The sequence below is a fragment of the Mustela lutreola genome, chromosome 12, assembly GCF_030435805.1.
Source record: "Mustela lutreola isolate mMusLut2 chromosome 12, mMusLut2.pri, whole genome shotgun sequence".
In the NCBI taxonomy this organism is placed as follows: Eukaryota; Metazoa; Chordata; class Mammalia; order Carnivora; family Mustelidae; genus Mustela; species Mustela lutreola.
Window position 1 is genome coordinate 60,002,501 of NC_081301.1, and position 27,810 is coordinate 60,030,310.

Sequence of the window (27,810 nt, forward strand, 5' to 3'; positions counted from 1 at the left end):
AAGAAATAAAATAAAGTGGAAAAAAATAAAAATAAAATCTTCCTATAAACAAATAAAAAGTTAACCAAAGTTACAAATTTCACAAATTGTTTTTATCAGTGTTTATGGAATTCTAGAACACTTTTGTAAAAAGGCACAGGCTAAGGGTGACTTTAGGTTCTTGCAAATGTCTGAAACTATTGAAAAAATGAACGACAACTGATCTTTGCCTTCCAGGACATATGCTCCTAAAAAATATAACACACATATTGTAATTGGTGTCATATCCCCACCAAGCATGTATATCAAATATATGCCATATAAAAAGCAATAATGTGACATAAGAACAAAAGTACATGCCATTGTCACCATTTAGTCACTTAAAATAGTAATGTTGTATTGAGTGTCGGTAACTCTTTTAAGCATTCTTAAACTTATCCATACATTATAGGCACAAAACCTATACTGTACAATAAATGTGACAGCAAAACTAATGTGTTAAGTATCAGTATACACATATTTAGTTAGAAATATTTCTACTTACCTTAATAATTCAGAAACACATCTGAGGAAAATGTGGATCATATACTGTTTTGAAAAATGCCAATCCAGAGTATTTGAACATTTGTTCAAATGGCTTTTTATTATTATTTTCAGTAAAATCCTTTGGCCAAATATTATCATTCTATAGTTCTTAGAGTAATATACAAATATTGAATCACCTTTCTTATAATAACTATTTCAGTTGCAAATATTTGAAGGTTTACGGAAGACCTTCAAGAATTCAAAATCAGGAGTCACATGAACTAATATCTTGTTCAACTTCTTATCTTTGTTTTCCAGGCTCTTGTCATTCTCTACTCTCGCTACCTCAAAAATAAATAAATGTAAGGGTGAATTCTGTAGGCAAAAAGTAAATCAAAACAAAAATAGCAAGTGGAAGAGAGTGAGGAGAATGCATCCTGACTCATTCACTCAATTAGGCATTCATTCAGTTAACACTGCTAGGCAGTATTCTAGGTATTGGGGTTACATCTGTAATCAAGTACAAGTTTCTGACTCTTGAAAAGCTGTCACTCCAGAGATTACTATACTTTTTGCCTTTATGCTGTCAAGGAAAAAGGGTACAAAAGTACTGATCATTTGGGTGTTACATTCTGGGTTTTCTCTCAAAAGTTAGCTGGTAGTACGAGTTTAAGTATTGCTGATACTGAATATAGACTAATATTATGATAGTAAACTACTTTAAAAATTTGTGAATATAGTTTAATAACATTTTTGAAAATTAACTAAAAACATGAATTTGAAATTAATTAAAATTTTATTCTTTTTTACCTTAAAATTCTTGGTTGGATTATTTTGGGTTTTTTAAAGATTTTATTTATTCATTTGAGATACGCAGAGAATGAGAGAAAGGGAGAGAGTGAGAGCATGAGTGGGGGGAAGGGCAGAGGGAGAGGAAGAAGCAGGCTCCCCTCTGAGCTGGGAACCAAACTCAGGGCTAGATCCCAGGACCTGGGGATCATTATCTGAGCCAAAGACAGATGCTTAACCATCTGAACCACGCAGGTGCCCCTAGATTATTATTATTATTTTTTAATTATAGTAATATTATCTAGTCTTAAAACTGAAAAACAATATTGGTATTATTGTTCCATAGTGATTTAAAGCCATTTAATATATTCTAAATTGTGTTCTTTTCAGTGTTGGCATTTAGTTGTATTGTGTATTTCTTGAAGCAAGGAGCTAATTGGCCAAACTCTTGGTTATAGTAATAATAATAATTGCAATTAATGTTTTTTGAGGGTGCTAGATACATTCTGAGAAGATTAGTGGAGTAGCTCATTAATCTTCTCAGCAAACTCATGAAATACAGTTACCCAGCTGTACAATACAACCCAGTGATATTTATTCCCATTTTCCACATGTGAAAACTAAAGCAAAGAGAGGTTATGCCATGCATCCAGGATCACATAGCTAATAACTGGCGGATTTGAACACAAGCTTCAAATCACAGGGCTCTAATGTATTTCTGGCAAAATGGGATTTGTCCCCCTATGCATCTTACTGTACAGCCTACCCACTTCAAAAACAATCTTTTGTTATGATTTAATCTAATCAAATCTTCAGTAGATAAATAATCCTCATTCCAATATAGAATTTATGGATCTTTGTAATACCTTAAAGATGATGGGTATTCACTGTCCTTTTTCCTCCCAGCCTTACCCAAACCTCCAGGAACTCCTGTAGTGACTGAGAGCACAGCCACAAGCATCACGTTGACATGGGACTCTGGGAACCCTGAGCCTGTCTCTTACTACATCATTCAACATAAACCTAAAAATTCTGAGGAACCTTACAAAGAAATTGATGGGGTGGCAACGACACGCTACAGTGTGGCTGGACTAAGTCCCTACTCGGATTATGAATTCAGGGTTGTTGCTGTCAATAACATTGGGCGGGGACCTCCTAGTGAGCCTGTGCTAACGCAAACCTCAGAACAAGCACCATCCAGTGCCCCACGGGATGTCCAGGCGCGGATGTTAAGTTCAACCACCATTTTGGTACAGTGGAAGGAGCCTGAAGAACCAAATGGACAGATCCAAGGATACAGAGTTTATTATACAATGGATCCCACTCAGCACGTCAACAACTGGATGAAGCATAATGTAGCTGACAGCCAAATCACTACTATTGGCAACTTAGTGCCCCAGAAAACATATTCTGTCAAAGTTCTGGCTTTTACCTCAATTGGAGATGGTCCTCTTTCTAGTGACATACAAGTCATCACTCAGACAGGAGGTAAGTCTGGTTGTGGATGGGGAGTAGAGCAGGAGGGAAGGAGTAGCCACTAAGAGGTGTGAATGGTGAAAACAAAGACAGGACAAAGATAACTATGAATTTTAATTTTTGAGACTTAGAGTTTCTAAATGAGGTTAAGATAAGGCATCTGGAGCGGGATAGGCGTAGACCCCTGAAAGACTACTTTTATATACTTAAAAGTAATACTTTTAAGCAGAGGGATGCATTTTTTAAAAAAATTGTACCCAAGTGACTTGAAAATTTTTCTGAATGAGATAGATGAATGGACCCTCCATGCAGCATTTTGAGAATAGAAATATGTTGCTTTATACTAGTGACTCTGATAGAATACCCCTACAAAATTATTTCATTTCATTTCATTATGAAATATGAATTATTTCATTATTTCATTATGAAAGATTGGGTGGTTCAAGATAAAGTTAAAAATAAAACTGTCAGGGAGCCTTGCTCCCTTACTTACTTACTTACACATTTAAGTGTCTTCTATTTTCCAGGAAGCTACCCACTGGGGGCATATATATATACAAGGAGCATATATATATGCTCCTAATGGATTTTTGAATTTTTTTCTTTGTATGGTTTCATGGGTGGAGAAAGACAGTTGTCAAGATCCTAGATCAAATGTTGGGGTCTTGTTGACTCATTTTCATCGGCATTCAGGCAGATATCACACTATTTTATGGAGAAACCCTTGGCCATTCTAGTGATTCTGTTTTCATAAGCGGATATGAGACCTCTCTGGCCTTTGATTCAAAGTGATCAATTTTGCCTTGGGTTGACGATATGACATAGCAACTTTCTTGTAAAGTTTATTCTTGAACATGTGTGAGCTATTAATTTAACTCCTATGAGGTGTTGGCATCTTGTAACTTGTGTTAATCTCAGTGTTTTGGGGATGCCTGTGTGGCTCAGTCAGTTAAGTGGCTGCCTTTGGCTTGGGTCATGATCCCAGGGCCCTGCGATCAAGTTCCACACTGGGCTGCTTGCTCAGTGGAGAGCCTGCTTTTCCCTATACCTGCTGTTCCCTCTGCTTGTGCACTTACTCTCTCTCTGACAAATTAATAAGTAAAACCTTAAAAAAAAAAAAAACAACTCAGTGTTTTGGTGGTATGCTATTGGTTTGTTCTGAGAATATAGATAAAAAACATATTAATAAAAAACCATATTATTGGACATAGCTATAATCTCTAAGTGTAACTCACTGGTAATCTTGGGAATGAATTTTCTGATGTGTTAGGACTAGATAAACCTATGTTTAACCCTGACTTGTTTTCATATTTTATTCTTTATGAATCATGCCACTGAGAGTGTTTACCTATTTTATCTAGCTACTAGAGATCTCAGAATATATTTACAGTCTGCTTCACTTTGTTTTATTTTTATACTGTTATTGGGTTCCTGCTATTTGTTCATGGATATATTATTTTCTCTAATAATATGAAAGATAGCTGTAATATATATATATATATATATATATACCTTGCCACAATTATACTAAAAAACATCCATATATTTTCCCTACTTGAGTTTTATATTTCTTCTGTACTTATTTGCTATATTAATACATGGGAAAACACTGTAATTAACTTTTCCATATATCTTGTATTAGAAAGTATAGAAATCTGAGCATCTTGTCCTCCTGTTCTTCTTCTTGACTAAAACTGGTCAACTATTATGACATTATTTTTTATTACACTATTTCAGCAGATTCCTAACCATTTAAAGTTAAAAGAAAGTATATACAAAGAACATATACTTGTGTTCCGCTTTCAGTTCTTCTAATTTTTCAGTGGTGATATAGTTTTTCTTTTTTTAAAGCACTTTTTTTTTTTTTTAAGATTTTATTTATTTATTTGTCAGAGTGAGCACAGGCAGACAGAGTGGCAGGCGGAGGCAGACGGAGAAGCAGGCTCCCACTGAGCAAGGAGCCCAATGTGGGACTTGATCCCAGGACGCTGGGATCATGACCTGAGCCGAAGGCAGCGGCTTAACCAACACAGCTACCCAGGTGTCCCTATGGTGATATAGTTTTTAAAGATCTATTTATTTATTTGAGAGAGAGAGAGAGAATTGCAAGGAGGGGCAGAGGGAGAGAAACTCAGACTCCATGCTGACTATGGAGCCCAGATATAGGGCTGTCCTACCACCCATGAGATCATGACCTGAACTGAAATCACTAGTCAGATGTTTAACTGACTGAGTCACCCAGGTGTCCCTCAGTGGTGATTTTTTTAAAATGCCTAGTTTCAGAGTAATATAACCAGAGTTTATATCCAGTATACCATTTTTAGCTCTATAACCCTGGACAATTTCCTTCACTTCTCTGAGCTTTAGTTTTCTTACCATCAAAAATAATAACCACCTTATAGAGTTTAGAGGTAGTATTTGGTTTCTAGGGCTCCTGTAACAAAATACCACAGACTGGGTGGCTTGAACAACTTTAATTTTACTGTCTCTCCCTTCCAATGGCTAGAAGTCTGAGATCATGGTACATGGAACTTGTTCTTTCTCAGGGCAGCTTCTGGGCTTCTCTCTTAGCTTCTGTTGGTTTGCTAGCAATCTTGGCTGTTCCTTGCTTGGAGAGACATCACCCTGATCTCTGCCTTATTGTCACATTGTGTTCTCTGTGTGTGTGTGGCTTTTTGTCTCAATTTACCCTTTTCATAAGGATTCCAGTCATAATGGATGAGGGCCCAACCAAGTGACCTCATCTTAAATAATTACATCTGCAAAAATCTTATTTCCAAATCAGGTCACATTCTGAGGGTTAGGAATTTAACATATAAAATTTTGTGGAATACACTTCAATCCATTGCAGGGTGATAGATTAGGTAATGGATAGAAATAGTTTATAACTTAGTAAGTACTATATAATCATCATCATAATAAAAACAGCTACATATACTGGTACTGTGAGTGTTGCATGTACTAATATTGCTACCCAGTTTGGTAGATGTGGAATTACCCCATTTGCCAATGAGTAAATTGAGGATTGAAGAAGATTCAGGAACTTGTTTTGTGTGGTCATAATGTTGGTAAGTGGGAAAGCAGAATTTAAATCCAGGCACCCTAGCTACTTTAAAGGATTATTATTTTTAAATTAATAATTTGTTTTTGTGATAGTTTCAGTGTCTGCTAGATTTTTGTGCCTACCAGGTGCTCAATAAACAGAGTAAACACAGTCATTCATTTATTCATATCTTTATTAAAGAATTATATATAATTTACTTCTAAAATATTTGAGGTAGCTGTTATATTATCCTAGTACAAAAGTACTTTAAACTATTTAGATATTAAAAAAAAAGGTTTATCTGAAAGTAGAGAAAGGAATGCCTCTTTTCATAGGTTATTATACTTGAGTGGTAAATTTGGTTCTAAGTTTTCAAACCACAGATTTAAACATAAGAATCCATAATGTTTTATAACTTTTTTCCCCCTGATATCAGGAAGATTTAGGTATCTTAGATACCAGATACTTCCTGGAAACAAATTCACCTAAAATGTAAGAAGCCTTGGGAATCATGAGAATCTTTATATTCAGAACAGAGAAGACAGACAATAATGCCTTTTGTCACAGTTTATTTAAAGATATAGAACTGATGTTAAATAGTACATATTTGGTTTTATCTATCACCAAGGACATAATATGACATAAGTCATAACCCATAACTTACTTAAGACAGTGCTACAATAGATACAATTGAGTAATGTGATCCAGGGACTCTGAAATTGGAAAAATCTGGATAAGTGGGTCACCGATGCATTAGAAGAGTTGTTCCCAATCTCTGAGTATTTTTACATTATTTCCAAGAACCTTGTTTAATAGTTGTACTTTTAATACCCATTGATTGAGAAGATATATAATGACATAATGACTTGTGCCTGCCAAGATCAATAGGCTAAGAAAACCTTCCAAAATAGCACAATGATTTGATCTGTTCCCTAGCTTTAATTAACAAAGGCCATTTGATGTTAGTGGACACCTGCCAAATACAATGATATTAGTTCTAATATAATTAATGCTGAGCTTCTCCTTTTTTTTTTTCCTTGCTGACTAAATATTTCTTAAGATCATAGCTAGGGAAAAACATAAAATCATTGTGGAATATTCTTTTAGAGGGTCTATAGGAAATTTGAGGATACAATTATTTTTACTACAATTTTATCTTTCCAATCCTATGAAAATTCACTAAGATGTATAAATTTCTCAAGTATATTTTAATTTCATAGATACAAAGATATAAATGTCTATGTCTTCTATATCTAAAAGATGTTCATTTTTTTAATCTTTAATTCGCTGGCAACAATAGTCCTATTTTTATTTAAAATTGGACTCTGAATTAATTATTTTCTAGAAACATGGGTTAATCTTCCAATTTTTCCATAGCTTTAACTCTTGGCAGTGCGGTCGCTTGCCACTAGTTTACCTTAAAAATATGGAGAATGCAGTATATGGTCCTTGTCAAAGGAAGAATTTATATTGTGCTAGAAAAAGATATCTACTATTAGAATACACATTTTGAAAGGATGTCTTTTTGTACATTTTTATTATATAGATTATTATAATAGGAATATATGGTAACTGTATTGTATAAAATAAGTACAAATAAAACTGTGATACAGGATGTAGTAAATTACATCTAAAACCTAACGCCCTAAAATGTTGCCTGATGCTCATGCTAATTGAAGCCATTATAAATCTGTTGAATCCTGTCTTTCTTTTTTCTTTCTTTAGAAAACCTCTAATTTTTCTGTCCATTTAATAGATTCTTGTGTAAAGTCTACTGATTTCTATGTGTATACTTTACTAGTATAGGCTTTTAGAAGGAAAATAGTTATGTCTGTTTACTAAATAAATACTGAGTAGTACCGACCTTAAACTTTTTGAAGAAGCTGATTCTACTCCAAATGCTGAGCATTGCCGGAGGGGGGGGGGGCGGGATAACAAACAAACAAACAAAAAGAAAACTATGATATTTAAAGACATGACATTTTAGGTTTCTAGAACTTACTAAATCATTTCATTAGTATATGTCAACAGGTCTAAATAAGCGAATTAGAAAAAGACTAATTTCCAACTTCCTAGCTTCTGAGTCCAATTTAAATGCATTCTTAAAATAGTTTTAGCAAAGGAGCTAAAAGAAGTTTGAGTAAAGGAACTCTAGATGTAAATTTAACTTTTCACACTGATAATTTAATGACAATTGAGAATAAAATGTGTGCAGGTGCTTGCCTATTAAGTACTTATTTTATCAATGACATATTTTTAGCACTTATAAATCAGATTCCTTGTTTTGAATTTTGCTTTGTTTTACTACCTTTATAACTCTGGCCATTGCTTTTATTATTGTTGTTATTTATCAACATGCTAGGTACATTTTCAAATGTGTACCTTATTAAAATACTAAGCATTTTAGCAATAATGACTTAACTTTCTCTGATAATAGTTCATATTTATAATATGGCTAAGTGAAATTGTTGGCTATCTACTTACTACATGATAACCCTTTTCTCCTTAGAGATATTTACTTAATTTTACTTAAATATTGATTTCTTCTAATATTATCAGCATTTCAGATGACATACAGATATTCTTCATCTCTCTTTCATTCTTCATTCTTTGAGTGGCTCAGATATTTATATGGAATATAATAGCAGTACTACTCAAATACTTTACATTCACCAATGGGATTATAATCTTGTTTGGGAGACTTGATAGTTCATGTTTATATTTTCTTGTGGACATTAAATAATCAAGAAGAAAAGTACAATCTTGATACCACTTGACAGAATACAAACATTTCTTGAATATAGGTTTAAGGAAAAATTGTAAGTTCTACCTCCCTTTCCTCTGTCCACATCTAAATTCTAAATTTGGCTTATGGTCAATAATATCACATCTTCCTTGCTAATGTAGAACGATTGCACTGAAGTTTCTGGATAGGCCTTTTAAATTTTTTCCTTGAGTTTCCAGAATCTCAGAGTTTCCTATAAAATTTATGTTCAGTTAATTGATGAGGAAAATGCTACAACACAGAAAAGTTCTTAATAGTAAAATAGACACAGACAAACAAGAAATGAAGATGAAAGAATGACAATAACTTTGAGTTGTAAAGACTGTAAGAACATTTGGAGATAGAATATAAAGCCACCATAACTGACCAAACATGAAGTACTCTCTGTGTTTCCAAATAGTACAGAGAAATAAGTAGAAGAAAAATAATAAAGTACAAAGAAATAAGACCGTTTGGAGCCCCCTGAAGTGCTTCTTCATATACATATATTATCATTAAGACTACTATGTTTGAGGAATATAAAACTAAATCCATTAGTTTCATAGCTTTTTTCCTTTACTTAGATGCCTCAGTTTTATTCTGGTTATTTCAACATGGCTAAATGACTTTGAGGAAGCAACTCTAAGTGAATCTTCAATTCCCAGTGAGATCTAAGTAGTGGCACTTTAAGGTGTTTATGAACATAGAGCCTGATATAATAAAAAAGTCTTTTAAAACACTGATCCATTTGCTGGATTTTGCCAGTAGACATAATTTGCCCCCTATCGTGTTTTTCAATTAATTTAATTCAATTAATTTCCAATGGTTAAAAATTGAAAGATTTTACCTAGAAGATTCACTGTCAACTTCTTCTTCTTCTTTTTTTTCTATAAAGAAGAAAAAATTCCAACCTTTCAAACAGAAAACACCTTGTGTAGACTTTTTTCCCCGCCTTCAAAGATAAGCATCTCTGGAGGTATCCTCAAACTACGGTTGGGTTTAAATTCATCACTGTGCTAGGAGCTGAATAAAAATATCATGAAGGAGCTCTTGGGTAGCTTGGTAGGTTAAGCATCTGCCTTGGGCTCAGGTCATGATACCCCGGGGCCTGGGATGGAGCCCTGAGTTGGGCTCCCTGCTCAGCAAGGCATCTTCCTCTGCCCGGCCCCCACCATGCTGCTGACCTGTGCTCTCCATCGCGTGCACGTGCTCGAAGATTAATAAAATCTTAAAATCACCAAGGTGCTTGAACCAAAAGAAAATTCCCCTCTGGTTCAGCTGTGACTCCAGACAGGATCCACTGTCAACTTCTGTTGAAAAATCAGAAGTTCAGGCAAACTTGGACCAGCACTGCACAAAGCTGCAATCATTTGGTGTTGAAAACTATCAATGCCTTCAGGTGTGCCAGGCACTTTCCCATTGATCCCAGACCCCACCTGGTTTCCATGCTCTCTAAGTGATCTGCCTGATACCTCTGCCTGATACCTTTCTTTCTTTCTTTCTTTCTTTCTTTCTTTCTTTCTTTCTTTCTTTCTTTCTTTCTTTCAGATTTTATTTATTTGAGAGAGAGAGTGAGCAAGAGCAGGGAGGGAGGGGCAGACAGAGAAGGAGGCTCCTCACTGAGCAGGGAGCAGATGGAGGACTTGATCCCAGGAACCTGGGATCATGATCTGATCCAAAGGCAGACACTTAACAGATTGAGCCACTCAGGCACCCTGGACATTTGTATTTCTACCACAATTTAACATCTATTAAATTACCCTCCAGACCACTTCAAAAGAAGAGCAAGATAGAGCAAACAAGGAGAACCTTGTATATATTATTTGAAGTTTCTTGACCACTACTTACTTTGTTCAAGAATAAAATGAACAGTACACCCTCTGAAGCTCTGAGCCTGTTTAACTCATTATTTAGAAGGAGAAGTGTCTTACTAGATTTGGAGGGTCAGATGAAATTTGTGTCACTAAACAAGGATGAAACATTGAGGCCCACTGGGAATTTGCCCAAGACAAATTAAAAGCAAAAAAGGTAAACAGTTTAAGAAAAAGTTAATTAGATTTCCAAGATGTTTTCAATTAATGTCAATTTATTATTAGCATTAGACAGGGAGGAAATACATAACAAGCAATTATTATCCTGAGAGCAGCCCTTTAGTTCTGTTCATGTTTTTAATTCTTGACAATACTGTGTTCCAGTTTGGTTAAGTCAGGAGTTATCACAAAGCTTTCTTCCTTCTCAGACTTGTGGAAGTTGGGAGAAAGAAAAAAGGAAACAAAAGTAGATAGAAAGAAGTGACCACACACATATGCGTATGTGTGTGTATTTTTAGGCTTAAGAACCCCTTTAATCTTCGGAATATTAACATCTAATCATAACGTCCCCATCTGTTTGATTGTTCTTGGCCTCCATTGTTGCATGTTTGGTATTTCCCGTTTAGAACTAGTGTGTTCTCTATTTACTTTTCTATTTTCCTGTTAATTTTTCCCTCTTTCCCCCTTCTTTTGCTCTTGCTCTTTGATTTTCTTTTGACTGAGCAAATACTTACAGAGAAAAAAAAAAGAAAAAAAAAAGATACCCTGTTCATAGAGGCATCAAATTAATGAGTATCTTGGGACTCCTGGGTGGCTCAGTTGGTTAAGCAGCTGCCTTTGGCTCAGGTCATGATCCCAGAGTCCTGGCCCTCTGACAAATAAGTAAATAAAACCTTTTAAAAAAGAGAAAGTTAATTAGGGATTTAGAAGTAATTATTTATAAGTGATAGTTTTCTTTTTTTTTTCTTAACCTCTTTTTCAAATTGTGGGTTGGTAAGAAAAAATACTACATAATTCTGGTTTACCAGTAGGTTTTGTTAATGTAGCAAAGGTGGGATTTTATAAACCAAACTGGAAATAATTTTAAAAGTGAAATGCAGTGCTAAAGAACAAATTCCCAGTTGTAAAATAGCAATGGTTTTTATGTATTTAGCACTTGTTATGATTTAGACAATATTGATTACAAATGCATTATATAAATCATCTTATTTATCACAATAATATTATGAAGTAAGTTTATTATTTGTGACATCAGATTTATTATCAGATTTATGCTCTATTCTATGTGTGATAACTCTCTATCTTATATAGATTTTAAACTGATCAAGAACAAGTGCCATGTTAAAAATATTCTTGTACTTTGAAGGAGGAAAAATGGACTATAAACAATGTTAAGGACCCAGCTGTCTGTTAAGCTACACGTGTTTACACATTTGGAGAGGTTTAAATGGATGCAATAATGGAAGAGTTTCTGAACACCCATGGTGATGATGAACTCAGTCCTTTGCCTTCCTGTTTTTAGTGCCAGGGCAACCACTAAACTTCAAAGCAGAACCTGAGTCTGAAACAAGTATTTTGCTGTCTTGGACACCTCCACGTTCAGACACTATTGCTAACTATGAACTGGTCTACAAAGATGGGGAGCATGGAGAGGAGGTAAGACTGTTTCTCACCTTCTGGTCATGCACTATATTGGGGCCTACTGTACTTTTGAGTATTTGCCAAATTTCTGCCCAAAGGTCAGACATTTGTAGAGGACTTTTGTAGGAAAGATTTCTTCATCAAAGAAGGAACTTGACCAAAAAAAAATCAGAATATTGATTTCAAGATTTGGGGGGTAGAATGGGGCAAAGACCAACACCAAAACAGCTCTTGTCTCTATTTCCAGGTTTCTGAGCTTCTTCTGAAAGTATCTAAAAGAATATACCCTATGAGACTTAGGGACCTCCTTTATTTCTCTTCGGCCTTATAGTGCTTAAGTCATCATATAGCACTTAAGTCAAACGACTCCAAGGCTTTGGATGGATGGATTTATCCAAGCTGGTGTCAGAGAAGGCCCAGTAACAAATGTTTATTTGTGTGCCAAGAGTTATTTGATATGAATGGAGTATATATAATGTTTGAGTATGCTATGCCAATAAAACAATTGTAAACTGAAGAAGTCTGGCAATTCTTGATAGTTACTGAAAAGAGAAACAATATCAATGTAACTAATACATACATTAAGAGATATAATAAGGATTTCACATATATTAACTTATTCAGTTCTTAAAGTGGTGCCATGAGTCAGTTTCTACTTTTAATTAATTCCACATATAACAAAATGAAGGCACAAATAAAGTTAAACAGATTTCCCCAAATCTCATACTCCTGAATGGCAGAACTAGGATTTGAAAATCTAAGCAGTCGGGTTCCAGAATCTATCTTTTTTTTTTTTTTTTAAGATTTTTATTTATTTATTTTGAGAGAGAGAGAGAGAGAGAGACAAAGTGAGAGAGAGCATGAGAGAGGAGGTCAGAGGGTGAAGCAGACTCCTCATGGAGCTGGGACTCCAATATGGGACTTGATCCCAGGACTCTGGGACCATGACCTGAGCCGAAGGCAGTTGCTTAACCAACTGAGCCACCCAGGTGCCCCCAGAATCTATCTTTTTAACCAATAGTGTGTACTGCCTCTTGGGTGTACTTTGCATAGATTATAGAAATCAGTATTAAGATACAGCTAACATTTTCATGATGGGAATATATGGTATTAATGAATGTATTTCTTTTATTACTGTGATATCGAGTCTGGAACATTAAGACAAAAATGTTGGTGAAACTATATGTGAAAACTCAATCCATACAAGTCATTTTACTGTACCTTTTCGTTCTTTATCTTAAGAAGATCTTCACAAAGCTAGTTAACCCCTAACTTTTAACAGAAATACCTTTTTCCTTTAAAACACTCACATACTAAATGAAATATTATCAGTTAACTTATGGTGCATCATTCTGAATGCTGCAATAAATTAATATGTTCCTATAAACTTCCATCTTATTACAGCTGTTTGAAATGAGCAGAATCTCCAAAGACCAGGATCTAAATGCAATGCTTTTAGAGTTAGCTAACAAAGCCATGAATTAAGCATTCAAAAAGCTGTATAATTGAAATGCAGCTATAACTTAAAGTACTCAAGTTACCATGACTGGTGTTTTTATTAAGACATAATTCAACATTAATTTATTTTAAATCCTTGCCACTACCCAACTAAAAAACAAATCAGATTAAAACAGTGCAGGAGAGTGGCACTCCTTTGAGAATGCTGTAGATGTAGGTGCGTGAGTGTTGTCACACCTACTCTGTTTTACAATTGTTTCTTTGGGGATTCCATTTTTACTTACCATTTGGGAAATCTAAAATTTCGAAAAGCTCTTGTGTTTGTGAGCCAGAATACCCTAGGGATGTTTTCTCTAGTTTTATATTTGAATTCCCCTTGAACGATTTCTGTTTGTGTAAACAGCAAACTCTATTCGATGAAAAGCCTTGAGATTATTTATGCCATTACTAGATTACATATTAGTATGTATTTTAAGGCTTACTACAGGCTAATGTTCAATCTGAGATTGATTATCCATAGCTCTATTTTTGCTAAAACGCAAGTCAAATCTTAAGCATGAAAAGTAAAAGTTACAACATTCAATTAAAGAAACCTTATTTCAAAAGCCCTTTATGATTTTAAAATTTGCTGAAAAGTTGGTGCCTTTTTTTCTCTAGCTGTATGCTCCGTAGTCACAAAGAAAGTTTTAAAATGATTTTAAATCTGTCTAGAGTGATGATATGGCTTCGTATAAATTATCCACCTAGTAAACATCTGATTCTTATCCCTTCAGAACTTTGCAGTTTCTGAGCTCCTGTAGCAATGTCATAGAAACTGTGCACTGGTTTCTTTTGCTACTTCTGGCCATATCTTCTTTGCCCCAATTCAAATTACAGAACGTCATGGGAGATAAGCTAGGCAATCTATTCACTTGAAATTGCACCCATTGACTAGACTCCACTACAGGGGCAGGTGCCAGTGTCTGTTGTGGGCTTTGTCTCCGCAACACATGCACCTTAAGGCATGAGTGGTGGCCTCTCAACTTCCCTCCTATTTTACCGATTTGGTCACTGCATCATCATTAGAAAGATTTCTGGCTTCCATTGTTCTGGTTGCCTTATTTATAGTAGAAATGTGCCTTTAAACACTGATATTTTCCTTGTATAGTTCCCCTGGTACAATCCTACTCACTGTTGATTCTGTTTGTGATATTTTGATGACTTTATAACCACAGTGACAGACATCAGAGGTTGCAGGCAGTGTGCTAAAAATATTTGCATGAATCTTAACAAAAATGACCCAGTTCTTTTGTTACTTATCCCCAGCAACGGGTTACCATTGAGCCAGGGACATCTTATAGACTGCAAGGACTGAAACCCAACAGTTTATACTATTTCCGTCTGGCCGCACGCTCTCCTCAAGGCCTGGGTGCTTCCACAGCTGAAATATCAGCCAGAACCATGCAGTCAAGTAGGTGTCTCTCTTTGCTTCCTTTCTTCCTTTTTCCACTAGGAGGTATTGCGGCCTCTTTTCGCCTGCCAACAAACAAATGGGCTAATTAATAAGTTTGACAGTCCATAGTTTCTATGCTAGTACGCATCCAACTTTGGAGATTGTATGACCTATGTTGGTTTCCAACTTGGTCCAAATAGCAGATACCATTCTCCGCCTTCCTAAACTGAAGGAAGTTGGAGGAGTTAGAAGACTTCTGTGAGGAAAATGAATGAAGGTTCCACCAGGTCCTGTGTAATGACGTATAAGGCTATAAAGCCAAATTTTGGTTCAGAGCACTGCCAAATAATTACAAGAGGGCTTCACAAATTCAAGTGGTAACAAAGACCAAACTTTTAAGTTTTTTAAGCACACGGGGTTTTTTTAATGTTTATTTGTATTTATTCATTTATTTATTTTAGTCGGGGGGTGGGAGAGGAACAAATGGAGAAAGAGAATCTTAAGCAGGCTCTACACCTGCTCAGAGCCAGATGTGCGGGTCCATATCACTAACCTGAGATCATGATGTGAGGTAAAAATCAAGAGTCGGAGGCTTAGCCCAACTGAGCCCCCCAGGTGACCCGTAGGCACACAGGTTTTAACTTTTCTAATAAACAGGTTTTTATTTCATGTATTTTTTTTCCTACTCAGAGAAAAGCTCAACTCTTTATTACTTATTAACTTCTCTCTTATTATGACTCAACCTCCCTATTAGCCCTTATTATTATTTGACTACTTTATTATTAACTCTTGAGGTAGTACATGTGGAAATTTGGAACATTCATAGAAAATCTGTATTTGGACAAATTCGGAACAGTGGAAAAATCACAAGTAAATTTGCAATCCTAAATTGTATTTTGTTTCCTCAGGTTTAATTTCTTTTTGGAACTGTTACCCTAAAGCATAGTTGTGTTTATCACAAGGGGGGTTGTTCATTGTGTCCAGGGAAGATTGCTTTCTGTAAAGTATTATATGGAGGTTTATGTTTGATGGAAAGTTTGGTGACTTATACTATGGTTTGCTCTTTATTAGTAAATGTCTATAATTAGTCTATTGAACTACCATTTACCTTGAATTGAATAATTTATGGAGTTATTTCCCTACGTATTTTTTGATACTGTATGTTTTATATGTGATTTTTGATGGTTATATATGCAATAGATAAGTGTTATCTCAATACATTGAATTTTATAAAGAGGATGGTCTGCCGACCTTAATATTAGACCTATCAGCGAACATGAAATTTATATTTTCTAAGAAATGAATTTTCTTTCATATAAACAAGTCTAAATTCTATAGAAATTCAAAATCTTCCAGGATTTTTTTGAAGATAAAAGTTATATTCTTTCTCTTTCTCAAAACATGACTAGTGGTATGAAAAGTATTAGGATCCTATTACTTAATCCATTAGTGATTATAGCCTATTCCCATAAAATTCCCTTTCTTTTAAAAGAAAGAGGCAAGTAAATTAATGCAGTTTTGGATTGGGCTTTGAACTCTGGGCAGATTAGTAAGTAATATTGTAGACGATAACTCTTAAACTCAGACATTTAATTAGAAGAAATGTGACATGCTTCAGCATTCTGTTTTGCATGGTTTGCAAAATTGACTTTTTTGCATGCATGCATGCATACATACATATCTATTTACATGCATAGAGACAGAACAGACATTTTATAACCACACCAAAACTTATCTACTTTTTTACTTTATTACAGTAAAAGTTTCAAGAGATGTTGAATATATTCTCATAGAATAGGAGGTCTGAAGGTACCAATGTAGTAAAAACCAAATCAGCTTTTTAAAAAGAATTACAAATGAGTCCTTGCTATTACATGAACAACTTAATTTTTTATGAATAGTGATAATGCATATGAAATAGTTTTATAATTTGAAACATAAGAATGTGTATTCAGAATCAATAAAGATGATAGATATTCTCATGATTTCGCAAATCTTACTCCAAATTTACAAGATTGTCTTATGAGAATTTCCTTTTCATCAGTACAGGGAGCTTTCATTTTGATTGACAATAATGAAGGAACCCAAGACATGTAAATTAAAGAAGAATGATAATCCTGTAAGCAATTAGATACACCTGATGCTACATAATATTAAGACCCACAAAGTCTAAGGAAATATCCAAACTACATGTTCACATACACAAAATTAGAAATGATTTATTCATTCTATCACATCAATTGCCTATTTAAAATAAATAAATATAAATATCTTATCTTTCTGATTTGTCCTTTAGGAATTATATATTATTAACTTTAAAAGTAAAAGTAATTTACTATAACAGTTGCATTGCTCTTATTGCTTTTTTAATTTTATCAAATAATGTTATGTTTGGGTAATTTGATGGAAAATAATTGCTTAGAAAGTGATGATTTTATTTTAGAATGGACAATAAGAAAATTTCTCTTTTAACTCTTATGCAAATTCTACTTTATATGAATAATTACATACAAAATGAAAAAAAAAATTTGCACATAAGTCATATCTTTTCCAGATGGTTCTCAGGATTTTTAAAAAATATTCCTTTTTAATGGCTGTGTTACTGACACTTTGTAAGGGATAGATTTATTAATTTTACCAAAATTTGTTGGTGGAATCTAATTCTTGCAATGGTGTCTCAAGAAGAGTTAATAAATTTTTTAAAAAGCTGAAAGCTGATGTAGGGTAAGTACAAGTTACAGTCAGAATCAACAAGCCTGACATTGCCCTCGGGTAGGTAAATCTTGGACTATGCATTTTCATCCTTTAATGATTTTGCATGCTCAATGTATACGGGCTATAATCAATGCTAGATTAACACCTTTCCTTAAAACTGGTCAGGTTGACTCCGTTTTTTGCATAGTCAGAGGGAATGCTTTCATATTTGGGCTTTTCTTTCTTTTCTTTGTCTTTAGTTGGAATTGGTGGAAGGGCAACAGTTATTGCAAATTTTTATACCTTTCACAAATGAATACTGTATATGAATCACCCTCATTCTAGAATGTAGAAGTGAAAGCTTGAAACAGCATCTGTGAAGCATCATCAGATTCTCATGTAACAAATCTTGCAATATTTACAGATTTTTTTAAGTTGGGTAGTCTGTACAGTAGGGCGGGGGAATACTGAGAGATTGGTTTAGAAGAAGAATTTACATTGCAGGTAGGTAATTTTATTTGAGGCTCTATTATCTCAAGGTTTCATGTTCACATATTCCCCCTACCCATTATTTAACAATTATTTTTGGTCATTTATTCATTTTTTGGTTTAATAATATTACTAAGCCAAGGTACATAAATTTAGTTTTATTTTAAGTTTCAAAGCCTTATTTTCATTTTGTCCTATTGTTCATTTATTTATTTTTGCCTTTTCTTTTGTTTTATCATTTTTTTTTCCAACCACTCCTATCCTTTCACTCAAACCCTCCTTTAACTCACTACCAAAATAAGAGCCGTCAGCTCCTCCTCAAGACATTAGTTGCACCAGCCCAAGTTCCACTAGTATTTTGGTAAGTTGGCAACCTCCACCAGTGGAAAAACAGAATGGCATTATTACTGAATACTCCATCAAGTACACCTCAGTGGATGGAGAAGATGACAAACCTCATGAAATTTTGGGCATTCCTTCGGACACTACTAAATACCTTTTGGAACAGCTGGAAAAATGGACTGAGTACCGCATCACTGTGACAGCCCACACAGACATCGGCCCTGGCCCCGAGAGCTTCTCCGTGTTGATTCGAACTGATGAAGATGGTATGTTGCCTCTGCTACGTCAGTTTGCACCCTTCTGACACAATCTTGGTCTGCTGTCTTTTGATAGGCTAACAATAATGAGTTTTTCTCTGCTCATCTTTTTTTTTTTTTTTTTTAACCTGGCATCGCTCAACTTCAGTAGTTTTTGCAAAAGACCTATCTTTGCGGCAGCCTGAGAATTTTTTTTTTTTTTTTTTTTTCAATTTCAACATAGTAAGTTGCTTCCCTTTGAAAGGACAGTTTGCTCATATGACCTTGTAATCCAGGCCATTCTCTGTACTTCCGTCTAAAGTCTTCTGCGTTTTTCTTGGCCTTTTTTAGTCACTTCTTTTACATTTTGAAGTTAACTTTTCAAATCTGCCTTCTTTTCTTCTTGTTGCCTTTTTGTCTTGCATATTTCAGAGACACTGATGCTCGACATTCAATTTTTGGCATCTGTTGTTTGGAAAACCTTTGATATGAGAAAAAAAAGAAGAAAACCGATATAATCAAGAATCTTTTTATTCTGCTAAAAAGAAATCTTTAAAAAAACACACAACAATCAACAACCAGTTTTTGTTATTATTTCAGTGCTACTCCTCTTTGTGCTTTAATGCTTTGGGCCTCAAAGCATCTTCCTTGGCTTTTGTACATTTTTTACATGTTTTTCTATTTCTCTGATACTCTTTTTTTCTTCCATTTTTTTTTTTTTTTTTTTTTTTTTGGCATTGGTCATGGTTTTTGATCTTTTCTTAAAAGGTAGAGCAGATTGGTTGAGCATTTTCATTGCTTGAAAATGTTTATATTCCACAAAGGAAACTTAGTGGGTCTGCCCATTTTTTTTTTTTTTAAGTAAACAAAATACTCTGACTGGGTGGGACAAGTGCCTATAATTTTCTTTTATCCAATGATGTTGTTCCAGTTCCTAGTGGTCCTCCTCGCAAAGTCGAGGTAGAGGCTGTCAACTCAACATCTGTTAAAGTCTCATGGCGCTCACCTGTGCCCAATAAACAGCATGGCCAGATAAGAGGATACCAGGTGCATTATGTGAGGATGGAAAATGGTGAGCCCAAGGGCCAGCCCATGCTGAAGGATGTCATGCTGGCTGATGCACAGGTAAGCCTCTGAAATTACATACCTATGTTTGTATTTATTTATTATATTTATTTTAATCTATATCTTGAAATGGACCCCATTTTTCAAGTTTTTTTGACATTTAAAAAATCCTGTACACAATTCTAGTTTTTGAAACACATGATGTGTATTTACCTTCTCAGAGTTGACAGCATGTGAAGAAATTAGTTGTAATGAAATTACACTCAAGCCTAATTAAAAACACATAAATGTTTTCTTAAAATACAGATATTCAACTTGCTACATTACATCTGAATTTGACTTTCTGACTTCAAAAAATTTGAATTGATTTTAAAGTAACAAGAAGAATTCTAAGCAGTTGTGCTAGAACTTCTTGAAACTAAATTGATCTAGCTTTAAACATATGACTTATTCTGTTGAAAAATAGACATTCTTACCTGAGGAAAGTTACCCAAATAGTATTTTTTTTAGTACTTATTTATCAAACCATGTATTCAGAAGTAGTTACTTCATTTCCCAGAAAAATGAAGGTAATGATGGTGAAAAATTAAAGTTTTCTAGGAAATTAATTAGGATCCCCTATTTTTTTTTTTTTAAGAAATAAAAATTTATTGGTTACCTTCCATATTTCAAATACTCTTGTTTGGTGTCAGCATACAAATATGTGTCAATATATTTTGAGGAATTCGTATTTTATTAGAAAACACTTAGAATGAATTTTTTGACAGGGAATGAATGATGGATAAATGGCTGAGGAGGCTGACTGTTATCTCAGAAACGCAAGAGTGAACCCTCAATTAAGATTCATTTTTTGTTTGAGACGGGGACTGAGGGAGAGAGAATCTTTTTTTTTTTAATTTAATTTAATTGTTTTTCAGTGTTTCAAAATTCATTGTTTATGCACCACACCCAGTGCTCCATGCAATATGTTAAACCAAGTTAAGAAAAGTAAGAACAGTTGAGTATGTGAGAAATGTTATTGATCCTCAGGTGGCAGTATTCAACCACGCCGTCACTACTTGGCTTTATAATCCATTGCTTAAAGCATAGCATTATATGTTTCATTTTTTTGTTAAATTAAAGTGTTTCAAACATAATACCATAATAAATTTCCCTGTATTCTACGCAGTTACCTGAAAAGAAGAGGAAGATTTCAATTAATAGCTTCAACTGGGGATTATATGTCACCTGTGGATAGCTTCATTATACTGGGCCCAGTGGTGATGGGATGTTGTGAATAGGGGGGTACTATGCTTATCTAGCAAATCAGTAGCTAGAGGGGGGGTTTGGGAAATCTGAAATTTATTTCAGCTGCAAGTTCCTTCCCTTGTGTTAGAGTGAGGAGGATTATGAGCCAATGAGAACTCTTATGTCAGGTTGCCACATTTTTCATTCTTATCTCTGTGCAAATAAGAGAGCAATCCATGTCGCTGTGTCTAAGGAAAACATCGACCCTAATGTTTTAATATAATCAACTCACAACAGCGCTGTTTTCCTTTGGTTTTGAAACATTTTAACTAAAGGGTTCTGGATGAGTTGTTTACTTAATCAGCTCCTAATCCAGTTCCATGGTTTTGAAGTCTACTTCTGTAAACTTATTTCTTTAGATTCATAGTCCTTTAGATGCTGGAAAAGGGGCATTGTTTTTTTCTAAATAATATTCTTACTGTCTGTGAAAGAGTACTTATAATATGAAATTAATAAAGCCATTAATGCCCATGTTTTCTTTTGTAAGTCTGAAATTATGAAAAAGAAAATGATATAGCCATCATGCTTTGATGTCTTTCATCCCGTCCTAGATTTTGCATTATAAATTTTACATTATAAACTTGTAGTTCTGTCAGTGTTTTGTGGAGGATGGTGCTTAATGGAATTATGTGATACAAAGTGCCTTAAATATCAAACACAATTTTTCCCCCTCTCTTCTACTTTTTGGTTTTTCTTTATTGAATTTGCTAATTTTCCTTGTGTGTATATGTTTTTTATTGTTTTTCCTTTGCCCACCTCATCTGTTTTCCTGAATAATCATTGAAATTCCACTGCATCATTGCAAGACTTCCCTGGGCCTGTAAGATTCCAATCTATTACGAAAGGTGTTAATCTAATTAGTGACATAAATTAATTGCATAACATAAGGAAAAAGTCAAAATAAATGTCATAAAGTAGTGTATGACTAGAAACACTAGCTGTATGTTCTGCCTTATTGATGCATTCCAATGAAACACGTATGAAAAATATACATTAGGTGATCTTAATAATAACAATACAAAGCATATTTACTTTTGACCTTTCAGTTGGGGGTGAGGATGACAGCGTAACACACCTTCCCTTTGGAATTTTATTGTACACACTGCTTATTTTTTTTTGTTTTGTTTTTGTTTATTTGTTTGTTTTAATCTAAGGATGGCAACATTGCCTTATAAGGCTACAAATTTCTCTTCATTTCTTTTTATTTTGTTTTCCTTTTCCCCAACCTTCTTAATCTCAATCAGTGGGAATTTGATGATACTACTGAACATGTGAGTAATTATGGACTGCTTTGTCAAAAAGAGCTATAAATGCTTGTCTTTTCCATTACCCTTCTTTCACTTATTTATGATATGTCATCACAGTTTGCTTGGATGCATGAGCTAACACATTATGTTTAAATTATTTTCATTATGTGGTACATTTTTAATTTAGGTTTTTGTTTGTGAAATTGGCATGGTGCTATTGATTGCATAAGATACATCATGAGCTCATGTCGTTTTGATGGCTGCTACTAATTCTGCCTTGTGACACAGTTAGAGGAGGCACACTTTAAGTGGAGGCATCACAGACAGGAGATATCAAGCTGTTTCATAGAGGCCACTCATAAATCCTACCTCAGGGTTGCATTTTCAGTGGATAACACCATGCAGTTCTGATACTAATTATATCAAGAAATGGCAATTCTCTGTTTTATCCATAGAAATTTGAGTTAAATTGAATGAGTCATGCCCAGAGGCAGAAAGTATCTCACTGAAGGAGGAATTTTTTAAAAATATTTCAATGGCTGGATTATATTATTTATTGAGAGCTTATTACTATGGATAGGTGTCCATGGGGGACATAGGATGTGACACCTGCCTTTGAATCGCTTACAGTAGGTGGCTAGGAAGGATGTAAAGTTCTGAGAAGTTCCATAAAATACGACAAAGGCAATGGCCTCAAGCAATGTGTAATTAATAAATGAGTGTCATTGTCACTGTGAATTCAGAGGCCATGGACCAAGAAGGTAGAAGAGGTCTTGAAACTTTGTTGAGAACTTAAAAAAGTAAGGGTGGAAGAGGTGGGGAATTCGTATGCATGCCTGTGTGTGTGTGGGTGTGTGTTAGAGAGTTAGAGGTACAAATGTATTTTTTTAAAGATGAGTATGTGGGACATAGTCATTGAGGCAAGTCAAGAATGTGGTATAGTCATGTGACATGAGCTTGCCAATTCAACATGAATGAAGGGGTTTAGGTTAGTAAGTGAGGACAAAGTATGGCTAAGAGGTAACTTTTAATATAACGTTGGGAAAACCTGAAGAACCTGGCTTTTAGCTCTTCAGTACTGGAGAGATGTAGAAAATTATTAAGAATGGAAATAAGATTAAGGCTGGCAAGGGTATTCTTTCATTTAGTAAATTTTTTGAGGGGGGACAAAATACAGGGCTCTTGCTGGGAATATTGGAAATATGATGGGCAAGGTATCAGTTTTAATGGCACTTAAAACACTGACAGTGTTTTATAAACTTCTTTGACTGTGATCCATAGTAAAAGATGCATTATATATCATGACTGATGCATTTGTATGTTTAAAATAAAGGTCTTACAAAATAATACCTTGCTTTAAATATATATAAAATGTAATGTTTTGCATGAAAGTGTATCTTATTTCTTTTTTAAAATGCTGGGCATGAATGAGTAAATTAATTTCATGACCTACTTAAATGGATCATTACTTACAGCTTAAAGCCAATGATACAGTGGATAGATTAGAGAGAAGATAGTAAACAAGGAAACAAATAAAAACAGTTCTTTTACTAAGGTAGTCATAAAATAATAAAAACTCAAGAAAGTAAGTTGAAGCAGCCGAAATGAAAAATGGACAGTTTGGGTCAATATTTTAAAGGAAAAACTGGATAAAGTTCCTAAGAATTTGAGGAAGAGAAAGAGATCAAGATCACTTATAAGTTTGGAATATGCTATACCATTCACTAAAGTATAGAAGCAAGGAGGGGAATTTATTCCTGGAAATAACACTTGAGCTTCAGTCAAGCTGAACTTGAGGGAACAATTGATAGTCAAAGGAAAATGTCCAGCACATATTTACAGTGTACATGCCACTGGAGCCCTGATGAGAAATCAGGCTTAGAAAAGAGTTTAAGATATAAACAGAAAAAATTCTCTAAGATTTGGAATTTTTTAAATTTTTAAAAAACTTTTTTAATTTTTAAAAAAAAATTTTTGGACTAGAGAGAAACATAGCAGGCCAGTAACTGTTTCAGAACATCCAGGAATGCCAAGTTTTAACAGGCTAGAAGTTGGATAGAGATTTGATAGGAGAAGTCAAAGAGAATGAGGAATGGTATCCATGGCATCAGCCACACTACCTCACAGAGGATAAGGAAACCACCAAAGAAGCATGGACACAGTTTAAAGAAAGAAAATACAGCACAAGAAATGATGTGATCCAGGCAGATAGAGGTGTGTCTGACTGGGATTATACCACTGTAGAGGATTTGACCAGTTTCAGATTACATTACATGTGTTATCCTGTAACAGCCTATGCAAGAGGAAAGGCTAGTGTAGTTAATCCCAATTTGATAAATAAAATATCTCACCATATGATTTGTGATAGAGCTAAGCCCTGCTTCTCTGCCCCACTAACCTCGCCTACTTTCAGCAGATACCAGTAGCATGTGAAAGGGACCTTGGAAACAATAATGTTGTCATCTTCCCATCATAATTTCTGGAATACCCAGTATATCTACTATAATTTAAAATGCTACACTTGGGTGATTTGTATGGTTATTATAGCCTCTCTAATCTTAGTGAAACTATACCAAGGTCCTGAAAATAAAATCTTTCTCCCAAATTTATCCCATTCATCTGGCAGAATAATATTTCCAATGGCTGTTCAGGATGATATCTGAAATTTTTGAATTTCCTTCCACTCAAATGGTATCCCTATTATTTTGAGAAAAGCACACTGTCAAAAGCTGTCATATTTGGGATCAGATTCAACAACTGAGTTCAATGGTGCCCCTTACAGCCTTACACAGAAAAAATCATTCTGTCCTCCACACAAACCAGTCCATTCCATGAACTCTCACTTGCATTGTCTTCAGATGTGGAAGACAATAACATCATATTATTTCTTAAATCTAACCATATTCAGTTTGAAAACATAGCTGTACCAAATATCTGAAAGGGAACTTTATAACTGTTTATAACTGTGGGGATGTGGGCATGTGTGTAACAGCTCTGAAGAAAATAACAGAACAAGTTAATAACTAGTCTATGTAAAGAATCATATAATCTCCAGTTTGGAAGAACAGATCTAAGTTTTGTAACCATCATAGTTCAGGGCCCTAATTAAGAGAAATCTATAGTTTTGATAAGTAGTTTGTGACATTTAATATTTTCTAAATAGATTAATTGAACACAACTCCATGATGATGTGGTAAAAGAAAAAAAAAATTATTATCCTTTGGTTTTATGATCTACTCCAGATTACCAGAAAATTCTCCTTAGTGTGTAATGCTTTTAGTTCATAGTCTATATAATTAACTAATAATATGTTACTCGAGTCCTAAGAAACTTCTCTGGCTCAAGATATCTAGGTTCGACAGAGCAGCCATTTGGAAAAATACTAGTGTGGTGATAAAACAGACTGCCCTGGCATCAGCCCCATCACTGGTCTGTGGGCCAGGCTGTAGAGTATGCATATTGAGAGCTCCTGGCATAATCTAACTGCTGGTTTATGGTTTGCTCACTATGAGCCAGGCATAGTTTTAAGTGTTTACCTGATATACCTCACTTAATCCTTACATTATTCCAACTTTCACATGGGAAACTGAGGTTCAGAGGAGGGGGTAGCTCACCTGCCCTAGATCACCAAACTAGGAAATAAGGAGATGCAGGTTTAAATTCAAGAGTTTAGGAGTTCTGGCCTCAGGTTTCATGTTTTAAACTACTCCTTCTTAGGATTACCTCGTACAATGGCTGAAGACTGACCCCACTTTAATGTAAGCATGAAAACATATCATTCATAGCATGAACAACAGGCATGAAATTTCCAGTGCTTGGCATGGCTACAGGGAGTATTTAAGCATGCATAGAATGAGGATGGATGCTTTGATTTTCCCCTAGGGTGTTTGTGGTGTTTTGAATCAGTGTCACTCTATTGTGTCATTTTAGGACATGATTATTTCTGGGCTACAGCCTGAAACTTCCTACTCCCTCACTGTCACAGCCTACACCACCAAAGGAGATGGTGCTCGCAGCAAGCCCAAACTGGTGTCCACCACTGGGGCAGGTAACCATATTTGTGCATATATGTGCCTTGAACATTTTCCAGGTGACAATAATACTAATTTTCCAAATGGTATGGATGGTGAATTCTATCAAAAAGAAAAAGTGGACTGTGGTCAACTTTTGTATTTATGCAGTTCAGAAGAAAAGCAAGACATACTTTGCCCAAATTATTTAGTCAGTCATTCAACAAGTATGTTTGTGAGCACCTACTACATGCCAGGCACTACTCGCAGTACTTGGGATACAGCATTCAACAAAACTGAAATATTCTTCCCTCCTGAAACTTAATTTCTGAGTAGAACTAGATAATTAACGAGTAGACAAATGAGTATATAATAAACCATCGGTAAGTGAGAAGTTGAAAAATAAAGGTGTGTAGACATTACGGATAGGGACTGTTTGCTAAGTAACTGGAGAGGGTCTCTTAGAAGAAAGTTATTTGAGCTGAGACATGAATGATGTGGAAGTGCAAGTCCTAGGAATGTCCAGAGGGAGGACCAGGGATGTCACTGATTAGCTTCAATCTCTCTGTGCAGCAAAACCTTTTAGAAGAGCTGCCATCTTGAACTGAGTTGATTACTTCTGGGTTTTGTTTTGTTTTGCCATTTTCTCCTCCCCATTCCTTGCTGTGGGAATTCTGAAGAGGTCAAATCACATAAAAGATGGGGAACAGAAAAGAGAAGGAAGGCAACAAGGCTGCAAAATATCAGATTGCTCCTCTGAAGATCAAAGTTTCTTAATACTCTTTAGAGTTACTTTGATGGGCTCACATTAGGAAAAGCCAGCATGAAGGAAGACCTGACACTGTAAAACCAATAAATTAAGACATAATTACAAAAGGATTCTTCTCCAATCCCTTTATATCATAATCTCCCATGGAACATTTAAACTATGATTTGATTTACTCCTCCCGAATTGCTTCTCACGCAACTTTTTAGGAACACACCTCTATGTAAAGGTATAAAGCAAAGAACAGCTGTGATGTTGAGTACCCTCCTGGGTGCCATGCTCACTGCCAAATTTGTCTAAATGTCATAAGATTTGCCTCACTTACATCCTGCCACCTGGAACTGCCTCAAGCAGCAGGATTACAGATGGCAAAACTCCTTTAAGGCAAAGTCTTCTGGGCTTTTTCTTCCTTTTTTTTTTTTTTTTAAATTTAAGAATAGCATTGTATCAAGCTAATTTAATGCCTTGCGTAGGAAATATATGTTCAGAGGGGGCATGCTGACTGGCTATGGAAACAGCCTCTACTGAAATGTAGACAACTAAGTGCAAACCCCTGAAATTAAATCCCCCAAATGAAGAAAATATATTTCTGACACCTATATTTTTAATTGTGTCTTAATTAGCCTGAGATGTATTACATAAAGCATTAGGCTCCCTTTGCCCTTAAGACAGGGGTGCTATAATAAGGAAGGAAAAGGAGAGAATTTATAGCCAAAGGATGTGAATCCCAGAAGAAAAAATGGCGTTGTCGATTTA

At 34.9% G+C, this 27,810-nt stretch overlaps 1 protein-coding gene across 40 annotated transcripts in view; it reads left to right on the forward strand.

Annotated features, from left to right (window-relative positions):
- Nucleotides 1–27,810, forward strand: part of PTPRD (protein tyrosine phosphatase receptor type D) — a 2,315,363-nt gene that overhangs the window by 2,128,515 nt on the left and 159,038 nt on the right. For 21 of the 40 annotated variants that reach the window (XM_059143037.1, XM_059143036.1, XM_059143035.1 and 18 more), the window contains 7 exons: nucleotides 2,200–2,781; nucleotides 11,910–12,043; nucleotides 14,792–14,936; nucleotides 18,404–18,709; nucleotides 19,611–19,804; nucleotides 22,276–22,302; nucleotides 26,209–26,326. In XM_059143037.1, the coding sequence (XP_058999020.1) occupies nucleotides 2,200–2,781; nucleotides 11,910–12,043; nucleotides 14,792–14,936; nucleotides 18,404–18,709; nucleotides 19,611–19,804; nucleotides 22,276–22,302; nucleotides 26,209–26,326 (1,506 nt within the window). The remainder of the gene's footprint in view (nucleotides 1–2,199; nucleotides 2,782–11,909; nucleotides 12,044–14,791; nucleotides 14,937–18,403; nucleotides 18,710–19,610; nucleotides 19,805–22,275; nucleotides 22,303–26,208; nucleotides 26,327–27,810) is intronic. The other 19 variants (XM_059143064.1, XM_059143065.1, XM_059143067.1 and 16 more) reach the window with 4 other exon arrangements.